The sequence below is a fragment of the Sylvia atricapilla genome, chromosome 20 (assembly GCF_009819655.1).
Source record: "Sylvia atricapilla isolate bSylAtr1 chromosome 20, bSylAtr1.pri, whole genome shotgun sequence".
NCBI lineage: Eukaryota > Metazoa > Chordata > Aves > Passeriformes > Sylviidae > Sylvia > Sylvia atricapilla.
The window spans coordinates 8,008,251-8,025,004 of record NC_089159.1 but is presented as its reverse complement, the minus strand read 5'-3'; the positions used below and the strand labels follow the sequence as shown (position 1 = coordinate 8,025,004).

Sequence of the window (16,754 nt, the reverse complement as noted above, 5' to 3'; positions counted from 1 at the left end):
AGCTTATGACAGTCAGTGCTGTCCCAGCAGCAGGGGCACATCAACACCTTCCACATGAGCCAAACCTGGGCACTATGGCCAAGGAAGCAGCACTGGAATTTGATGGATGGAAGCAAGCATGTGTTTAAATAAACAAATAGATGGCAGCAAAGTGCCTGGGGTAGGAGATGAGCAGGCACTGAGTGCCTCAGTTCAGTGTGAAACACAACCTGCAGCCAGAAAAGCCACCTCCACACGAGGAGGTAAAGGAGGGAGGCTGAAGCAACAGTGCTGCTTCTCAAGAAGATTTTATGCACACAGAGCACAAAAGTATCTCCCTGCCTGCCAGGCTGACACTGCCTGTACCCAGCAAAGCTGGAGGGGACAAGCCACTGACTGTGGTGACCCTGGGGCTCAGGACACTGCTCAGAAAAACAGCAGAGGATCCCATTCTCACTGCCATGGGCAGCACCTACATCCCTCTCTTCTTCTGCTCACTCTCCATCCCTGTATTTATTCTGCAAAGTGCTTCCTGAGCTCTGTTTAAAGAAAAAAACCAAATAAAAAACCCCAAAAGAAAATCACTAAGGGAGTATTTCACATACTTCCAGCTATGACCTTGTCAAACCCACAACCTGTGGGCATTTTTCTCTGCCAGACACAGCCTCCTCCTTCCACAGGCACAAACACTGCCAGACACTGCTGCACACCCAGGGCAGGGCAGGCAGCTGGAGTCTCCCCACAGCTGCAGAGGCCAGATGTTCATTTTCACAGTGCCAGGAGAAAGGACAGTCCTGGCTGACCAAAAGGTGGGATGGCCAACTGAACTGTCTGGGCTCAGGCTGGGCAGCAAGGATATATTCCTATTATTCGACCACTGCAGCTGCCATCCCTTTTCTTGTGCTGCTGGAGTTATGAGAAAGAAAATATATATCACTGTTCTCATGGAGCAAAACAAAGAAGGAGCCAACCAAAGCAATCCAAGTTATCAGCCAGTATCTTCAGCCATGAGAAACATTCAAAGCTTCTCCCAGCCCAGGCACATCCATTTGCTCTTCTAGTTAACACTTAACTTTTTTCTAGCATTAATTGAGCCAGACCCTAATGGAGTCAGAGAATAAGCAACATTTTAAGCAATGAACCACATTTTTCTTTGAAACACAGTCCTTATTTCATGAAATTTCAGTCATTTACACATACGGTGTGCACAGGGCAGGAAGGGAAAGTTGGACCAGAGATAACAGAAAGTTATCTTCTAAGTAAAGTTTGTTGGGTTTTATTTAGATTCAAACTCTCAAGCTACAAATCCATTTGGGATCTTAGGACTCAAATGGGGCTCTTGATTGTTCCTAAAACGGATTTTTGTTGAATTCACCCCACCTTTACCTACCAAGGCACCTCATCCTGGTTGTACAGACCCTGTCAAGGGTTAAACCAGCAACAAATGCAGAGGCTACTTATTACAAGGACAAAAGCCTGATAGGTGAAGCAGCTTCAGCCAAACAAGCAGTAAAGGCATGTCAGCAACTGTCAGAAAAATTACAGCCAGTCCAGGCAGAAGCTTCAGCAATAAACACAAGTGAGGAGTGACACATCAAACCATACGGAGTGCGTTAAACGCTCCCTGGAAAAATCTATGGGAACTTTTTATACTGCACCCTGGGGCACAGAGGAAATTATGCCACAACTGGACTGCAGCTCTCAGCAAGGTCAGCCCATTCTCCAGTCCAGCAGCAGCAGCAGCTCTGAGAAAATAAAAAAACCAACAAAAAAAACCTTCCAGAGGAAAAATCGCGTAGCACTGGCTCCCTAGAAACTGTTACAACTGAACCACAGCAGCTCCTGCATTCCCAGCCTCTCCCAAGGCATCCAAAATTGTCCAAGTCTGGGACTCCCAAGGAAAATTTTGTTACGCCCTACAGAGGAATGTTCCACCCACGGCTGTTGTTTCCTCCCATAAAAGGATCATTAGTGAGATAATTTCTGAGGTTGGGGGCATTGTCTGCAGATTTTACTGAAATATCGCACCAGGAAGGGGAAGCCAAATGAGCCAGACTATTTTAAGGCTTTTTGCATTTGGAGGAAATTCTAGGGCAAAATTTCAAAAAGGCAGATGCTTTGAACTGGGAAACTGGTTATACTTGGTGGGGAAGGGAGCATTCCTGTCTTTAGAGCTGCTTAAATAACTCTTTTGGGGCCACATCTATTTGATGGCTTTTATTTTTAGACTCAGAATCTGGTTTTTCAGACACCTCGCTGCTAATTTACCCACACGCGTGTTCATGTGCAAGACTGTTTGGGGAACAGTTTAAAAGCTGATAGACAAAAAAACCCCAATTTTTACATGAAAATTTCTTACTGAAATGTCTTCTCATAGCTACTCAAAGCCCTGCTCCATTACCTCAGTAGGCAGAGGGGCACAGAAGTGTTATCCCAAACATCATCCCAAGCCAGACAGGACAGGAGATTCCATCACAGGGAACTCAGCAGCTGGATCTGCAATCAGGATTTTGGACTTCCTATCCCTAAGGTCTCCTTTTCCTCAAGGGGCATGGAGAGCACATTTCCATAGCTGCACACTCCATATTCCCCTCTGGAATATGGTCAGCCTGGGATTTAGATTCCTCTGACTGGGACAGTAACAAGAAGCAGCACTACCCAGATTTGTCTCTGCTGGCAGCGCTCCATCAATTATCAGCAAAACATCCTGTTCTCAAAACCAAGGCTGGGCTCCCCTCTCCTGGACAGCTGGGAAGGTGCAGCTCTCGACAAGGCTCCTCCACAAGACAGCTTTGGAAAGCTCTTTGCTGGGCTCAGTTGGTAAATAACCTCATCTCCTCAAAAAACAACAACAACAACAAAAAATCCCAGTCTGCCAAGGCTGATAACCTCAGATTGTCTTCTAGGAACTGGTATCTAAAAAAAAAAAAAAAAGATTATAAAAATCCAGTAATTTGAGCAGCACTTGAATCAAGCGCCTGCACAACATTCCCAACCATGTTTTGGGCAGCTCTGGCTGACAGGAGATGGGAAAGTCAAGGCTGAGCTCCCTCACCTGCCAGGGCAGCAGGGACAGCTGAGGGCAGGGACTCACCAAAGAACCTCCTCCTGGCTTGCTTTGACTTAAACAACTCCTTTTCTTTTCTTCTGCCACTGCATCCAAGGTTTGCATTTCCTTTGGAAGGAAGTCAGAGACTGAAAGGATGTTTATTCATACTATTATTTACCCCTCAGACAAGGACATCTCCAACACAACGTAGTCAGGCAATGCTGGCCACAGTATCAGGGGTTGTTAGGAGGAAATGTGCCTGAAGGGAAGAGGGTTTTGCAAAACACCTTTCAGGCCCAATCCTGCAGTTACAGGATCCTGAGCTCCCACTGAAATTCAAGCAGCCACAAAAGCAGAGTTCAGATGCACCTTTATTTAAGGCACATGCCTTCAGAGAGATTGCAGTGTTCCTCTTGGATCTCAGTGCGCCAAGGGATGGAAAATAAAAGACAAGAATTTTCCAAACATTTCTGATTTTCCAAAAGCCAGCTTGCTGCAAGTACTGTGCACTACAGATACCTCTTTATGATAAGAGTTACAAATGGAAGAAGATTAGAGATTAAACATACTGATGTGGCTGCTTTTAAGCTTTGTTTCAAACCTCTTGCAAAGGCTGGTTGCCAGTTGTTTCCTTACTAACCAAGGGTGGTTTACAGTTGTGGTTATGATGAAAAAAAGCAATAATGATCTTCATCCTGGGCTGCCTAAGGGTGAGGCTCACAGGATGACTCTATCCACGTGGATGTGTCAATCCAATTTTGCAGGGAAATATTGGTCTTGGGGAGAAATGTTTCCTACAAATATAGGAAGAATAGAAGATCAGTAGAAACAAGAACCTAATTTTACTGTGGGACCAAATTACCAGGAAAACTAAATAAGGAAAACAGCAACATCAACTCCCTTCCAAGCACAGAACTGAACTGCTTTAACAGCACCTCGTTTTCAGTGGTTTCAAAATAATTTCTTACCATGCATTGGAAAATAAAACCCTTCCTCTCCAAGTGGGAGAAGTCAGGCCTCTTGCTCTATAAAAACATTTCCAAGTGTCCTTGATTCCCCTGAGAATATGCTGGTAAAACAAAGGCACTTTTCAGCACAGGAACAGGCAGCTGAAGCTGGAAAACAAGGTTTTCACCCCCACAATGTGCTATCAACAGGGTGGTCATGTGAAAAGGGCTGCCTCACTCCCCCACACAGCACCCAGGATACTCAGGAGTGACAGTAAAAGTTTCTTCTAGGTTCCCTCTGATTTTGGGGTGACAAATATAAAAGTCTATCTCAAATTGAAATGCCATTCAGGAGTTCCCCAGCACTGTAAGGTGACCTCCTTTGCTGCAGGTCCAAAATCTGAGCTTCCTGATGCTCCTACACTGCTTTAAACTTCAAGACCCAGCCAAGTCCTGCCACTCCAACAGTCTGGTTCCAGCAATTCAAACAGAAAAAAGCGTATCCAGGTGTGAAATGATGGGCTTGGATTAGAAACATAGACAGAAAAAGGTCACAGCACTTCAGAATAAATCTAGTTTTCTTCCCAGAGAAGTAACACTTAAAATAATTGGATGGTTTTAGTAGTTATTAGGATCTCAAAGTAAGACACAACTGCTGTGGTGCTCCTGGGAGATTGTCTGGCCTCAGCCCATGCAACTGCAAGCTCTGGCATCTGTCTTAAAGCTTGCTCCTACTTTGCAAAGCAGAAAAATGAGGAAAAACAGGAAAATCCACAGCTAAAACCAGGAATATTTGGGATTAACTGCAGCTACAGGCCAGCTGAAATATGACCTGCATGGACACACAAGTGAACACCTGAAGGTTTTGACTTAAATCAGGATTTTAACTGGTTCCTTTACAACCAAACTGAAGGAAGGGCAGCATGGACAGCTCTGTCTTCCTGGTGCTTCAGAGCAGGACACTGGGCAGGTCCATCTGTCCATGCCTTGGAGAACTTCAAAGGGATGGAAGGGTGAGAAAGCAGAGACACAGGACAGAGCTCTGAACAAAGCTTGCCAATCTCCACAGCACAGAAATGCTCCTACTGTCCCAGAGGCACAGCTGAGCATGGCAATGCTTGTGTTCCTCCTTTTCTCCAAGTCCTGAGGCACTCCAGGCAATTCTCACCCCCAGCTCTTCTCAATCCCACTCCTTTGTGGTCTTCCCACAGAATTTATCCTCTCAAATGGGCCCACAAGGCTACAACAGCACCAGCTTTCCAATCACAGCCAAACTCTCCAAGCACTGCACCAGCTTCCACTCCCCCCTCAATTTCTATAATTGCCTCCTCACCTGATCCCTTGTCTCATCCCTGCACAGTAATTACAGGCAGCACCACTCCCAGGCAAAGCCACATCCCAAACACATCCCCAGTTTACAGCAGTACTTAAAGACATCCATGATCAAGCTATTTCTGCTGGGAGAAATGAGCATGTCTCATGTTTTTCTAAAGCAACACAAAAGCTTAGGCAGGCTAAATAATTCCCTCAAGGGCTCTGTGGCAGAGACAGGATTAGAAATAGATACCAATTGCTGTGACAGCAAGCAGTGGGAAACAGAGAGGGTAATGATCCCATGCCAGTTTTAAGGCTGGTATTAAGAAGTCACTGAGGAACCCTGACTGATGGTTCAAGGTTCAATGTCCCTGGTCTAAAACAAGACAGGAAATAGAACCAAACCAGGCTCTATTCAGCCTCAAAATCAGCTGACACAGGGGCCAAGCTGAGCACTCCCAAGCTTTGCAGCATTAATAGCAGTATTAATGAGGCTGTACTCATTAATAGTGAACTCCCAGCAAACATCTGTGTCAGGCAAAAAACCAAGTGAAAACCTGAGGGCTGAACAAGAGGAAGTGGCAGCCAGTGATCAGCAGCGACCAACAACTCAGTGAAAAGGACAAACAGCCGTGTATTGATCCCTGCCCAGGATCAAATGTACTTGTACCTGTTCAGTGCTGCTCGTTTCCTCATCAGCTTCAGAATGGCACACACAAGCCTCCTGCTTTTGATCTTTAAATCAATTCCTCATTCACTTCCCTTCAGAGGGTGAGGCAGGTCAGAACAGCTGCTGAGTGAGCAGTGTAAGAGGCACAGAAACACCTCAGTGACAACAATATCAGTGGAGTTTTGGCTGCCAGAGCCACTGCTGAGTGTGACATCCCAAGCTGGGAGCCCCCTGAGGCACACACCTGCCTGCCATCCTGTCCCACGTTGGTCTGTCCCCTCACCACAGTCCGAATGTTGTCATCCAACTTCCTGCAGGAAAAACCCCAGAGTGTCAAACACAGTCCCTATGAGTCCAACCAAACAACGAGGGGAATCCTTTTGGTTTAAAATTAAAAAAAAAAAAGCTGATGTTATCAATGCTAAACTCATTATTTCCCCCCTCCCTCTCTGTTCAACGGCGCTGCCTTGCACAATTTAAAAGTCCTGTTGCAAAAATAAAAATCCATTTCTTAATTTAACCAGAGCTTCTTGCATTCCTGTTCCCTTAAGCAATATTGTCAGCTCTCCCTTGTCTGTTTGTATTTCAACTTCCCACATATCAAAGTTCTGTCTCAATCATTTCATGCTGGCAATATCAGCCAGCCCAGAAAATTTAAGTATTTCATGGACACTTGTGTTTATTTTGTAGTTTTAGGACCAATAATGACAATTCAAAAATACAGAGTGAGAGTTTTTACAATTGATATTCTGACCCCAAAAACAATGAATTCTTAGTAACGACTTTTGGGTAGTTTGCTCACTCAGCCTTCAAACTCTACTAAAATTTGGTGCTTTTTGATTCTCAGTTGTTTTTCAAAGCTGCACTTCACAACCCATCAGCTTAAACAGCCTGAAGGGTACAGGACAGAAGTGAAATATAAAAAATTATATTTGTTTCTGTGCCACTATTAGACTCGAGGCTGGTTCTATCCATGTTTTTTAAACAAACTAAATCCTGTCAGCTGTAGCACAAAGGCTGCATTTATGAAGCCTTGGTGACAATCAGACCAGGCCACCTGAGATGCAATAAAATGGGAGAAACATTTACCTTATTTTCAATCTGATCTTGTTCACGACTTCATCGATGTTTGCCAAAGACTGGAACATAAACAAAAACCAGGGAGAAGTGAAATGGTGAATGTTTTACAGAGGAATAAGCCAGCTGTGATCCCAAACACTTCAACACCCAGGGGCCCTGAGGAAGAGAAGAGCAATGGCTTTGTTTTACAAGTGGAGGAACTGAGGCAACAATTCAGCTGCTTCTCTGCCACATCACAAAGAGCAGAAAAAGGTAAGTCAGGGCTCAGGGCTTCCCCCATCCCTCCACTCTGCCTCGTCCTTCCTCAGCAAAACTGTGTGACAGTGACCTCCAGTGGGCACTGGGGATGGGGACAGAGCCTTTGCCTTTGGGCTGAGACCCCTCTGCAGAGCCCAGACACGCAGAAAACAGTCTGGAAGGAGATGCAGTGAAGGCACTGCTGGCAAAGGGAAAAAAGCCAAGCCACACCACCAGAAAAAGCTGCAAACCAAAACCACGGGTGCTGCAGAGGGTCTCTGACAGGGGAAATGTTGGAGCAGCCTCACAACACCAACTCCACCTGTGGAAACATCTCTGTTTTGCAAGAGTTTAATCCAAAACTCCCCCTGGGGCTGAAGCTGGGAACACAAAGCACGGATGTGGGCCCACTGCAATCTCATTCTTCAAATCTCAAAAGAAACAATTGGGCTCAAACTCTGCTGTGACACTGTGCAGGCAACACCTGCCTGATTTGGGTGAAAACCCAAGGAACTCACCAATGATTGATATATCTGGAAAGTTATGAAATTTAATCCATCTACATAGAAAATGAATTTATTTCTACAGATCAAATCAGGGAATTTAACAGCAGCAAGCATTCCCGTTGGAGAGAGGCTCCCAGCAAGCCCTGAGAGCTGCAAATTTAAGAAGTGATTATTGTTAAAGCTCTATTTCCTGTGCTAGTGTTTAAAATAAAAGGTTTGGGTACAGGTTTAAACACTGCTTGGTCATTTGCTATCAGGTTACCCTGACACTAAAGGGTGGAAGTAAAACCTGATAGTACAAAGTGTGAAAGTAAAGCCTGAGAGTATTTGGAGCATTACTTACTTGCTCAGTGGGAAAGAGAGCATTAATATACTCCACAGCATTGAAATCTGCCCTGTCCAGTGGATCTTGACTGGGAAATACCTGGGAAGAGAGAGGAAAACAAAGACAATCAACCATCATCAGTAATTTCTGTAATTTTACACGGTTTCTACTACTTTTAATTCCTTCAGCACCCACTCCAGTTGTGTTTCACAGCATTTCTCTAACAAGCAGTCAGGAGTAGAGCAGCCATGTGCTCTGACCTCCCAAAATTCCTGTGGATACCAGCCTGGATAAACACAGATAATTCACACTCCTGATTCCACACACAGCCCTGGCACAACCCATCCAGGAACTCCCAAGACACACGAGCCACTGATCATGGAAACCCAAACCCTCCTGATGCTTTTGTTGCTGTCTGGGAACAAACTGAGGCTCTGCCCTGCCCTTGGCAAGAGCTTTGCCAGGCCTCATGGTGACAGACAGAGGGTTTGCTTTCCACAGCCGTGTAACAGGAAACCTGGTGAATTAAGGAGTGGTTGTACAAGTTCTCTGGAGACTTGGGTTTGCCACTTTCACGGAAGAGGGTGAGAAATACAACTTGCTGAAGGATTTGGGAAGGGGGAAAGAGCAGCTGTGGTGTAAACAGATCTCATCTCCCCTCAGAAGTTCAGACAACACAAACACAACTGCCAGGCTCTGCTTTTTGTCCCCACAGACTGAAGCGTGCTGCTTTCCCTTCTCTGCTACCACACTGAAATCATGGATATCCCATCACTGGAAGGGTTCAAGGTCACTCTGGATGAGGTTTGGAGCAACCTGGGATGGTGGAAGATGTAGAAAGAATGAGATGGTCCTTAAGGTCCCTTCCAACCCAAAGTATTCCACGATTCTGGTATTTATCCCATATTTACAGAGCCATCAGCTCTGCCTTCCATGGCCAACATCCTCCTGGCAAAAGCAAAACCAAGCCCACAGCATCCCCCTGCTCACTGGAAACCTTCACACCTGGGCACACGGAGCACTGATGCTGTTTTACACATTCTGCACTGTAAAATCGGTGATTTTGTGAGATAAAAGCAAATTCTGCCTGAACCAGCCCTCCTGGGAGGCTTCTCCCAGTCACTCCTGTGGCCGAGGAGAAGCAGGCAGCAGTTAAACACATGTGAGGTCACGGTGAGAGAGGAAAATGCTCTGACATCACCCCATGTAAGAGCACAACTGCAGCATCACACCCAGCCTGTCCTGCTCCCAACTCACACTCAATTCACCTCCACAACCCCCAAATCTCCACAAGTATTAAGAGCAGATGAAACAAAGAGGTGAGATGGGAGATAAAGGCTGCTCAGGAACTGCACTCCAACTGCAGATAGGCATCAGTGCTGCAGGCAGCTGGAGCAGCTGCAGGAGCTGTCACTCCCAGCAGTTTGTCACAACCTATTAATCAGAAATGCCAGCTCGGGTTTGGTGGGGCACCAGCCCTGCCTGTGCTCCCCACCCTGCTTCCTGCAGGGCAGCTGAGCCAGCTCTGCTCATTTAACCAGAGCTGGGCAGGTTTGGCCCAAAACTGGTTAAGGAGCACTGACAGGAACAACGGGATTATTGGGTTGAAAAGTGCCAGAGAGGAAGTTGGAAAGCAGCAAGTGGTGTCATCCTCAACATCTCCCAGTGCTCAGGATGTGAATATTTCCCTACAGCTTTAATGTTTGTTAAAATAATTCAGCCAGGCATGTGGTGGATGCTCCACTGCTCAAAAACTCGTGTGTACAAGTGCAGAGGATGCTTCCTCTCTCCAGGTCCTCATTAGAAGCTGCCATTTAATTTACCAGTTCCAAATTTACCAGTTCTCCCCTTGCTCTTCGAGGAGGGCCACCAAGAGTGACCCACAAGCCTCAACACTCAAAAAAGTGCAAAAACTTATTTGAGTGATGCTTTGTGAGACAGACCCTGCTGCTGCCCAGACTCCTGCTGGAGGGAAGAGCCAGACTCAGCCACAGAGACATGGTTCTACCCTTGGTTCTCACGGGATTCTGATGGGCTCCAAGTGCCACGGAGGGTTTCAGGGAACACTGAACACAGAATATCCTGTGTTGGGAGGTCTCAAAAGGATTTTCAAATCCAGTTCCTGGCCCTGCACAGACATGCCAACAATCCCACCCTGAGCATCCCTGGCACCTTCGGGGCCGTGCCCATTCCCTGGGGAGCCTGGGCAGCGCCCTCTGAGGGAAAAAACCCATGTGCATTCACCACAAACCAAACCAAGATTATCCTTATTTCGATTATCCTGATTTCAGCTGAGCCACAGGCACTGGGCTGCTCTCCACACCACGTTAACACGTCTGCAATTAGCGGCGGAGACGCCGCAGCCCCGCACGGCCGACAGGGACGGCCACACGAGCAGCCACGCTCGGGCCCCACCGCGGGCCCACCCGGGGCTGCCGGGGCGCTGCTCCGGGGCTCCCGGGGCCCAGCAGCGGAAGGCCCGGAGCCGGCGGGGAGCGGCTCAGAGCGGCCGCGGGCCCTCACCGAGCGGCCCCGAGCCGCGCCCGCACCTGTCCCCTGAGCGGGGGGACCCGCCCGGCGCACCTGCTCGATGGCGGCCTGCACGGCGGGCGCCAGCTCCAGCGCCGCCTCCAGCCCGGCCTCCAGCTCCGGCTCGTCCTCCTCCATGGCGGCGCCGCTTCCGCCGGCAGCGCGGGGCGGGGCGGGCCTCAGGGGCGGGGCCTCGGGAAGGGGCGGGGCCTGCATAATCAAGGGCGGGGCGTGGATGGGCGCGGCTTGCGGAGTGGGCGGGGTTTAACCGGACGGGGGCGGGGCCTCCGCCCGGCGGAGCGGGGCGCGTCCCGGCGGCGGCGGGAGCGGCGGGGCTGGTCCGGACCGAGCCGAGCCGAACCGAGCCCAGCCGAGCCGGGCCGAGCTGAGCCGAGCCGGGCTCTCCCGCCGCTGCTGACAAGAGGCGGCAGGAGACATCGCGCTCGTCCCCATGTGGCGGACACTGGCCCTCGCCTCCGCCTTCTTCCCGGGGCTCTTCATCCTCTGCATCCGGTTGCTGCGCTGGGCCGCCCCGGGATGGAGCCTCAAGGACCGCATCCTCCTCAGCGGCAGGTACGGGCGGGAGCGGCGGGAGGTGACGCGCGCGGCGGCGGGACCCGCCGGGACCGGGATGGGGACCGGGACCGGGACCGGGACCGGGAGCGATCCGGACGGGCCGAGAGCACCGAGCCCCGCCGGCCGTCAGCCCGGACTCGGGAGTGCCGCGACGCTCCGGGGGACGGTCTTTGGCGGTCTTAGCCCAGATCCCGCGAGGGGAGAAAGGATCGGCGGCAGAAGCAACACTCTGAGCACGGGCATCCCCCCGAACGAGAGCATCCCCTAAAACGAGAGCATCCCCCAAAACGAGAGCATCCCCCCGAGCACGGGCATCTCAAGCCGGCCCTGCCCGGCCGGAGCCCTGCCCGTGGTCCCGTTGTCGGGCCGGGGATGCTCCGGTGCAGCTCTACCGTCTGCCCACGGGGAACCGGCAGCGTTACCACCGACCCACGGGGGTGGAAGGGACGGGACCTGGCAAGATTCCCCCGGGAGGCAGCGCCTGGCACAGCCAGCCCTGGCCGTGACGAGGCGCTGGGGTGTGCACGGAGTGGGCGTTAAGTGCCGTCCCCGTGCCTCGGCCCCTGTTTGGGGTCACTCACGTTTGGAGTGACCCCTGTGCTCTCTCTCCGTTTCAGGCTGGTGTCAACGGTCCAAGCCACGATGGCAACGGTGTCGGGGCTCACGGTTGTCCTCAGCTGTAAGAATGTGGTGCATGACAGGTAACCCAGAGCACACCCAGTCCCACCGTCCCCTGGGGAGTGTGCCAAGGATGTGCTCAGCCAGTTCGGGGCTGGAGGGTTTTCTGTCAAAGGCTTGCACGCACAAAGGGGAGAGGAAAACTAGTTTTGTGTTCCTCTTTCCCCCACTTGGGCTGGAAGGGTTGGGCAATGTGCTGGCTGTACACCCCCTGAGCAGCAGCAGCTTGCTCACCCTGGGGGTGCTCTGCCAGCTCACCCTCCTCCAAAGGATGGGCTGTAACACGGGCTGTATATGAGAGAAAAATACAAACATCTTCAGCTCTGAAGGGCTAGGGAGTCTCCTTGCTGGAAGCTGAAATTGCTACAGAGTAAAGCAGACCTGGTGAGAACTGATTTTAGAGGTGCATCAAGGCATGCCAAAAGGATTCTGAAAGAGTCCAGAAATGGTAAAGCTAGAATAGAGTTTGCTCTGAAGGAAAATCCTGCTGCCTTGTCCTCAGTGCTCCGAGATAAACTGCCCAGAAGTGGCCCTCAGGAGGAGTGATAGAGTAATCTGGGTCAGAAGATTTAAAAACAGAGCTATTATCTAGACTAGCAGAGAAGATTGCAGGAGGGAAGAATATAATTATGCCGAGCTGGAATTCGACCGTCATACATCAATTTTAGGATGATTTTTAGGAAGTGCTTCCATCTTGGTCATAACAGACTTGTCCTCAATACACAGATATGAATTATCTTGCCTTGCTCTAGGTAGTGCTATCTATCTCAGACCTGCTTAACTCAGGCAATCTCTGAATTACCTTTCTGCTCTGAAATAAAATTTCTGCTGTATAGATAAGGCAGATGCTGAATCCCAAAGCCACACAGACGGAAGGTGCTGCCAGCGGCCCTCCTTCCCCCGGAGCTGTCTGCTTGCCTGGCTGTACTCAAGAGCCAAGGGCTCTGTGCAAACACTTTGTGGGCAGAGACCTAGATTTACTTCGAATCTGGAGGAAATTGAGCCCAGTGCTCAGCAGGGAAGGCCACGGAGAATGACAGCAAGTCAGCGAGCCAGGAAGCATCACAAAGGTTGCAGTAAAATTTGCCAATTTATTTACAGAGGCAGACAATCATTATATTGCCGGCGCTGTAATTGCCCTCCGAAGCCCCAGGCAAGTTTTGCAAACACAATCACTTGCCACCCGTGCTTCACACCACTTACATCTTTCCATCTGGAGCAGGAACTCCGGCAACAATATTTTTTCTTGGGATGACAAGAGAGCAAAAAGAGATTTGAGCCTGAAGCTACATTTCTCCAAGCGGTGGTTTTGTCCTTTTTATTTTTTTTTTATCAGGGTGATTTCACACAGGACTTATTAAGGAGGCTGGTGTCCCTGCAGAGCAGGGCTTGCTGCTGCCCAGATTGTGCAACCAGGATTCCAACATGCTTTGGGAACAGGCAGCTGCCTGCAATTATTTCCCAACTGACGAACGCCTCATGGGGGTTTATTGCCTATGTTGGATATTTTGTGCTTCACTCTCCAAACTCCAGGCCAGCCATCCCTGCTTAACTCAGTTCTCCATGTGCTTCCCAAACATTCCCTGGGTTAGGCAGCCAGCTGATCGTTGGTGCAGCGTGACAGGCAGGAGAGAGCCAGGATTAGGGGTTTCCACCACCAAGCACCAGCCCTGGGGATCTCATGGCTTAGGGGAGAAGATCGCCTGTGCAGAGGTGTCAGCTTGGGGATGGTTCCCAAAAAATGTTGTGCCTCTGGCCCGTGCAGCAATCACCTGGCTCTGGGGCTAATCAGGATCCTTCTTCAGCGCTGTGTTTGTGCTTGGCCAGGCTGAGCTCAGTGCCTGGCACAGCCCAGCAGGAGCGGGGTCAGCACTGAGATCCGTCCTCCACACGTACCAGGCACCTTTTCTCTGGGTCAGCCTGTACCTGCTGAGCCAAACAGAGTTCAAATCCATCCCCTCCCAACTTCAAACTCCAATGAAATGCTGCCATTTCAGTCCTAAAGATTCTTCCACCTCCTAGAGCACGGCGAGGTGCTCAGAGCCCTTGTGATGCCTGTGTGTGCTGCTCCTCCCCAGGCACTGGCTGGCCGTGGAGTACATCTGGGTCCTGGTCCCCTACATGACCTATGACATCTATGTCATGTACCTCTGCCACTGGCACAAGAGCCAGGAGAAGGGGATCCTGGAGAAGAAGCACTCCCTGGCCAGCGTGTGGAGCTTCCTGCTGCAGGAGCGGCTGATGGTGACCCACCACCTCTTCATCCTCATCGTGCTCACCCCCATCACCCAGGTAAGGGCTGCTGCAGGAGTCCAGGACCCCCTGGATATGCTGGGTGTTGGCTCCTCTCTGCAGAGCCCCGTGCTCAGTGCTGGCTTCCTTTACAGCACTTCAGGGGAGAGCTGGGGGACTTCTTCGTGGGCTGCATCTTCACAGCAGAGCTGAGCACGCCTTTTGTTTCACTGGGCAAAATCCTCATGCAGGTAGGTGAGGAGGGACAAGGCTCGGGGCTGGGAAGCCCACAGCAGTTCATCCCCTTTCCCTGGCTCCATCAGCCTCTCTCCAGGCAGTGGCTGAGCTGGGGGGGTGTCTCAGAGAGGGGCAGCCCCACAGCTGTATCCCAAATCTCCCCTGCAATGCTGCCTTCCTCCCGGTGTCCCAGTAACCAGCACGCCCAGTGGCATCCCAGACCTGGGGGCTGTGCCGTGGGCTGCTGCTGCCCTCTCCTGCCTGCTCCTCCCCTGCTCCACGTTCATTCCCAGCCCTGCCCTCTGCCCTCCTCCATCCCACCCCACCCTCCTACTCGCCTTCCTCCAGCCCTCCCGGGTGCTCACCTCGCTGCTCCCAGCACCGCAGTGTCCCGGAGCGCTGGCACGCTGCTCACCCCACATTCACCTCCTTCCTCCCGCAGCTCAAAATGCAGGACACGCTCCTGCACAAAGTGAACGGGATCCTCATCCTGGTGACCTTCTTCCTGTGCCGCATCCTCCTCTTCCCCTTCATGTACGCGGCCTACGGCCGCCAGGTGGGGATCCCGGTGTACCTGGTGCCGTTCCGCATCCCCCTGCACTGCAACATCGCCAACGCCTCCCTCATCGCCCCCCAGCTCTACTGGTTCCGCCTCATCTGCCGCAAGGCCGCCCGGCTCTACGGCGGCTCTCCCGCCCACCGGAGCAGAGAACGGAGCCGCTAAGGGAGCTGGCACAGGGGCAGCGCCCGCCCTTCCCTCGGGGAGCCGCTGGAGCTGGAAGCAGCCTGCCATCTGCAGGGCACCAGCCTGGGCTAGGACGGCTTTGCTGCCACGCCGCTCCAACGCCCCGTGTGCTCCCGCCGGGGTGGGAGCCGGCCTGGAAGCACGACATTCCCTCTGGGATTCGCCACCGCCGAGCCGAGGGTTACACGAGAGGGGTTGGTTTGTTCCAGCCCTCCCCCGGCGCGGCTCCCAGGGTGACACCGGACACCGGCGCGGAGGAGCCCGCGGCCGGCGCGGGGATGCTGCAGCGGGCCAGCCCCGGCTGCGGGCCTGGGGAGCCTGTGCCGGACCCGCCGCAGCCCCAGCCTGGCCTGGAGCCTCGGCACAGCTCTGCAGAGCCCTTCCTGACCTTTACTGACTTCAGCTCTACACTACAGCCCTGTTCGGCCTCTGACCTCCCACGAGCACCTCACCTCCTGCTGCTGCTACTGGGCTCAAGCTCCACTAAACCCGACGGTGCCTTTCACTACGACTGTCCGACAGCCCTGGAGGCTCCCCAGTGTTCCCAGCAGGGCTGGAGGGCAGGAGCTCAGCCACATCAGCTGGCTCAGGGCAGGATGGGGACAGGAGCCTGCCAAGTCCTTGTCTCACCAACACACAGGGCACTATGCAGAGCCTTGCCTTGGCAGGGGGTGCAATTTTCCCCTCCCCTAACCACAGCTGCTTTTATCTGGCCTGCATCCCCTCCGCAGGTATTTCAAACCATCTGGCACGCCCTGCTCTGCTCCGCAGCTGGCACCACCACGCCCTGGAAACACCTGTACAGTCGATCCCTCCAGCCCCATGCCAACCCCCATGAGGCTGCCAGGGACACAACTGGGGCTGCACAGAAGGAACCAGCGACCCCAGAGCAGGATGCTGAGCTGGTCCTTCACCAGTTCAGCCCATTTCCTCTTTTAGTCACAGCAAAATGGATACAGGCTCGCCAGCTCACCCTGCACCACAGGATTCAGGAGCTCTGCGGGTGTGTGCAATCAGACCACAGCCGAGTTCATTCCCTGCAGCCAGCACCAGCCAGGACAGCCACCTCCTCCTGCAGCTTCCTGTGCCTGCTCCAGGGCAGGGAACTGCACTGGCACAGCCCTGGCACAGCCCCCGTGCCTGGAGACCTGTGACCAGTCTGTGCCTTTCATTCTGTCTGAAACCAGCAGAAAACCTGGATCTTTTGGGTGTTGGATCTCATCCCAACCACGGCTGCTGTTCTGGATAGAGTGTAAAAAAACCAAAAAGGGCCTCTTCTGACCTGGGGTTGTTGTTGCAGAGACGCCACAGTCACAGTACCCACCGAGACCAGCCGATGTTACAAACCGCTTGCAACTGGTTACAGATGTATCTCACTGTTTTCATTGCGAATAACGTGCCTTATGTAAGGACAAAAAAAACCCCAGCCAATGAGGCACCTCAGTTTGCACTAACACTGCCCTATTTACTATCAGGAGACCAATAAAGATTTCCTCTCTGAGTCACACCACTGGCTGGCTCTTCCACGTGCCGTTCATTGCTGGGTGGGGGTGTTACATGTGGGCTAACTGCTGCACCCCCACCTCCGGGCAGGAGCAGCACACACGGATTTCCAAAGGTTCCTGCCTGCCCTGAACTCACCCAACTCGC

The 16,754-nt window shown here is 51.8% G+C and overlaps 2 protein-coding genes across 2 annotated transcripts in view; one reads left to right on the top strand and one right to left on the bottom strand.

Moving 5' to 3' along the window:
- Positions 1-11,200, bottom strand: part of VPS53 (VPS53 subunit of GARP complex) — a 62,526-nt gene extending 51,326 nt beyond the window's left edge. Inside the window, 6 exon segments of the mRNA XM_066333484.1 lie at positions 6,204-6,270; positions 7,049-7,098; positions 8,126-8,206; positions 10,691-10,887; positions 10,890-11,032; positions 11,034-11,200. Coding sequence (XP_066189581.1) covers positions 6,204-6,270; positions 7,049-7,098; positions 8,126-8,206; positions 10,691-10,887; positions 10,890-11,032; positions 11,034-11,194 — 699 coding nt within the window. The 5' untranslated portion in view covers positions 11,195-11,200.
- Positions 11,201-13,957: 2,757 nt separating this feature from the next.
- Positions 13,958-16,604, top strand: TLCD3A (TLC domain containing 3A). Its single transcript, XM_066333487.1, has 3 exons — positions 13,958-14,182; positions 14,278-14,373; positions 14,802-16,604. Exons 1-3 carry the CDS (start codon positions 14,012-14,014, stop codon positions 15,081-15,083), a joined length of 549 nt encoding a protein of 182 aa, XP_066189584.1. The 5' UTR covers positions 13,958-14,011; the 3' UTR covers positions 15,084-16,604.
- The last annotated feature ends 150 nt before the right edge of the window (positions 16,605-16,754 follow it).

Bases quoted from the DNA above. Each gene is read 5' to 3' on its own strand.
- TLCD3A (XM_066333487.1), top strand. From the start codon at position 14,012: ATGACCTATGACATCTATGTCATGTACCTCTGCCACTGGCACAAGAGC. The intron at 14,183-14,277 runs GTAAGGGCTGCT...CTTCCTTTACAG, and splicing joins TGCTCACCCCCATCACCCAG to CACTTCAGGGGAGAGCTGGG. The intron at 14,374-14,801 runs GTAGGTGAGGAG...TTCCTCCCGCAG, and splicing joins TGGGCAAAATCCTCATGCAG to CTCAAAATGCAGGACACGCT.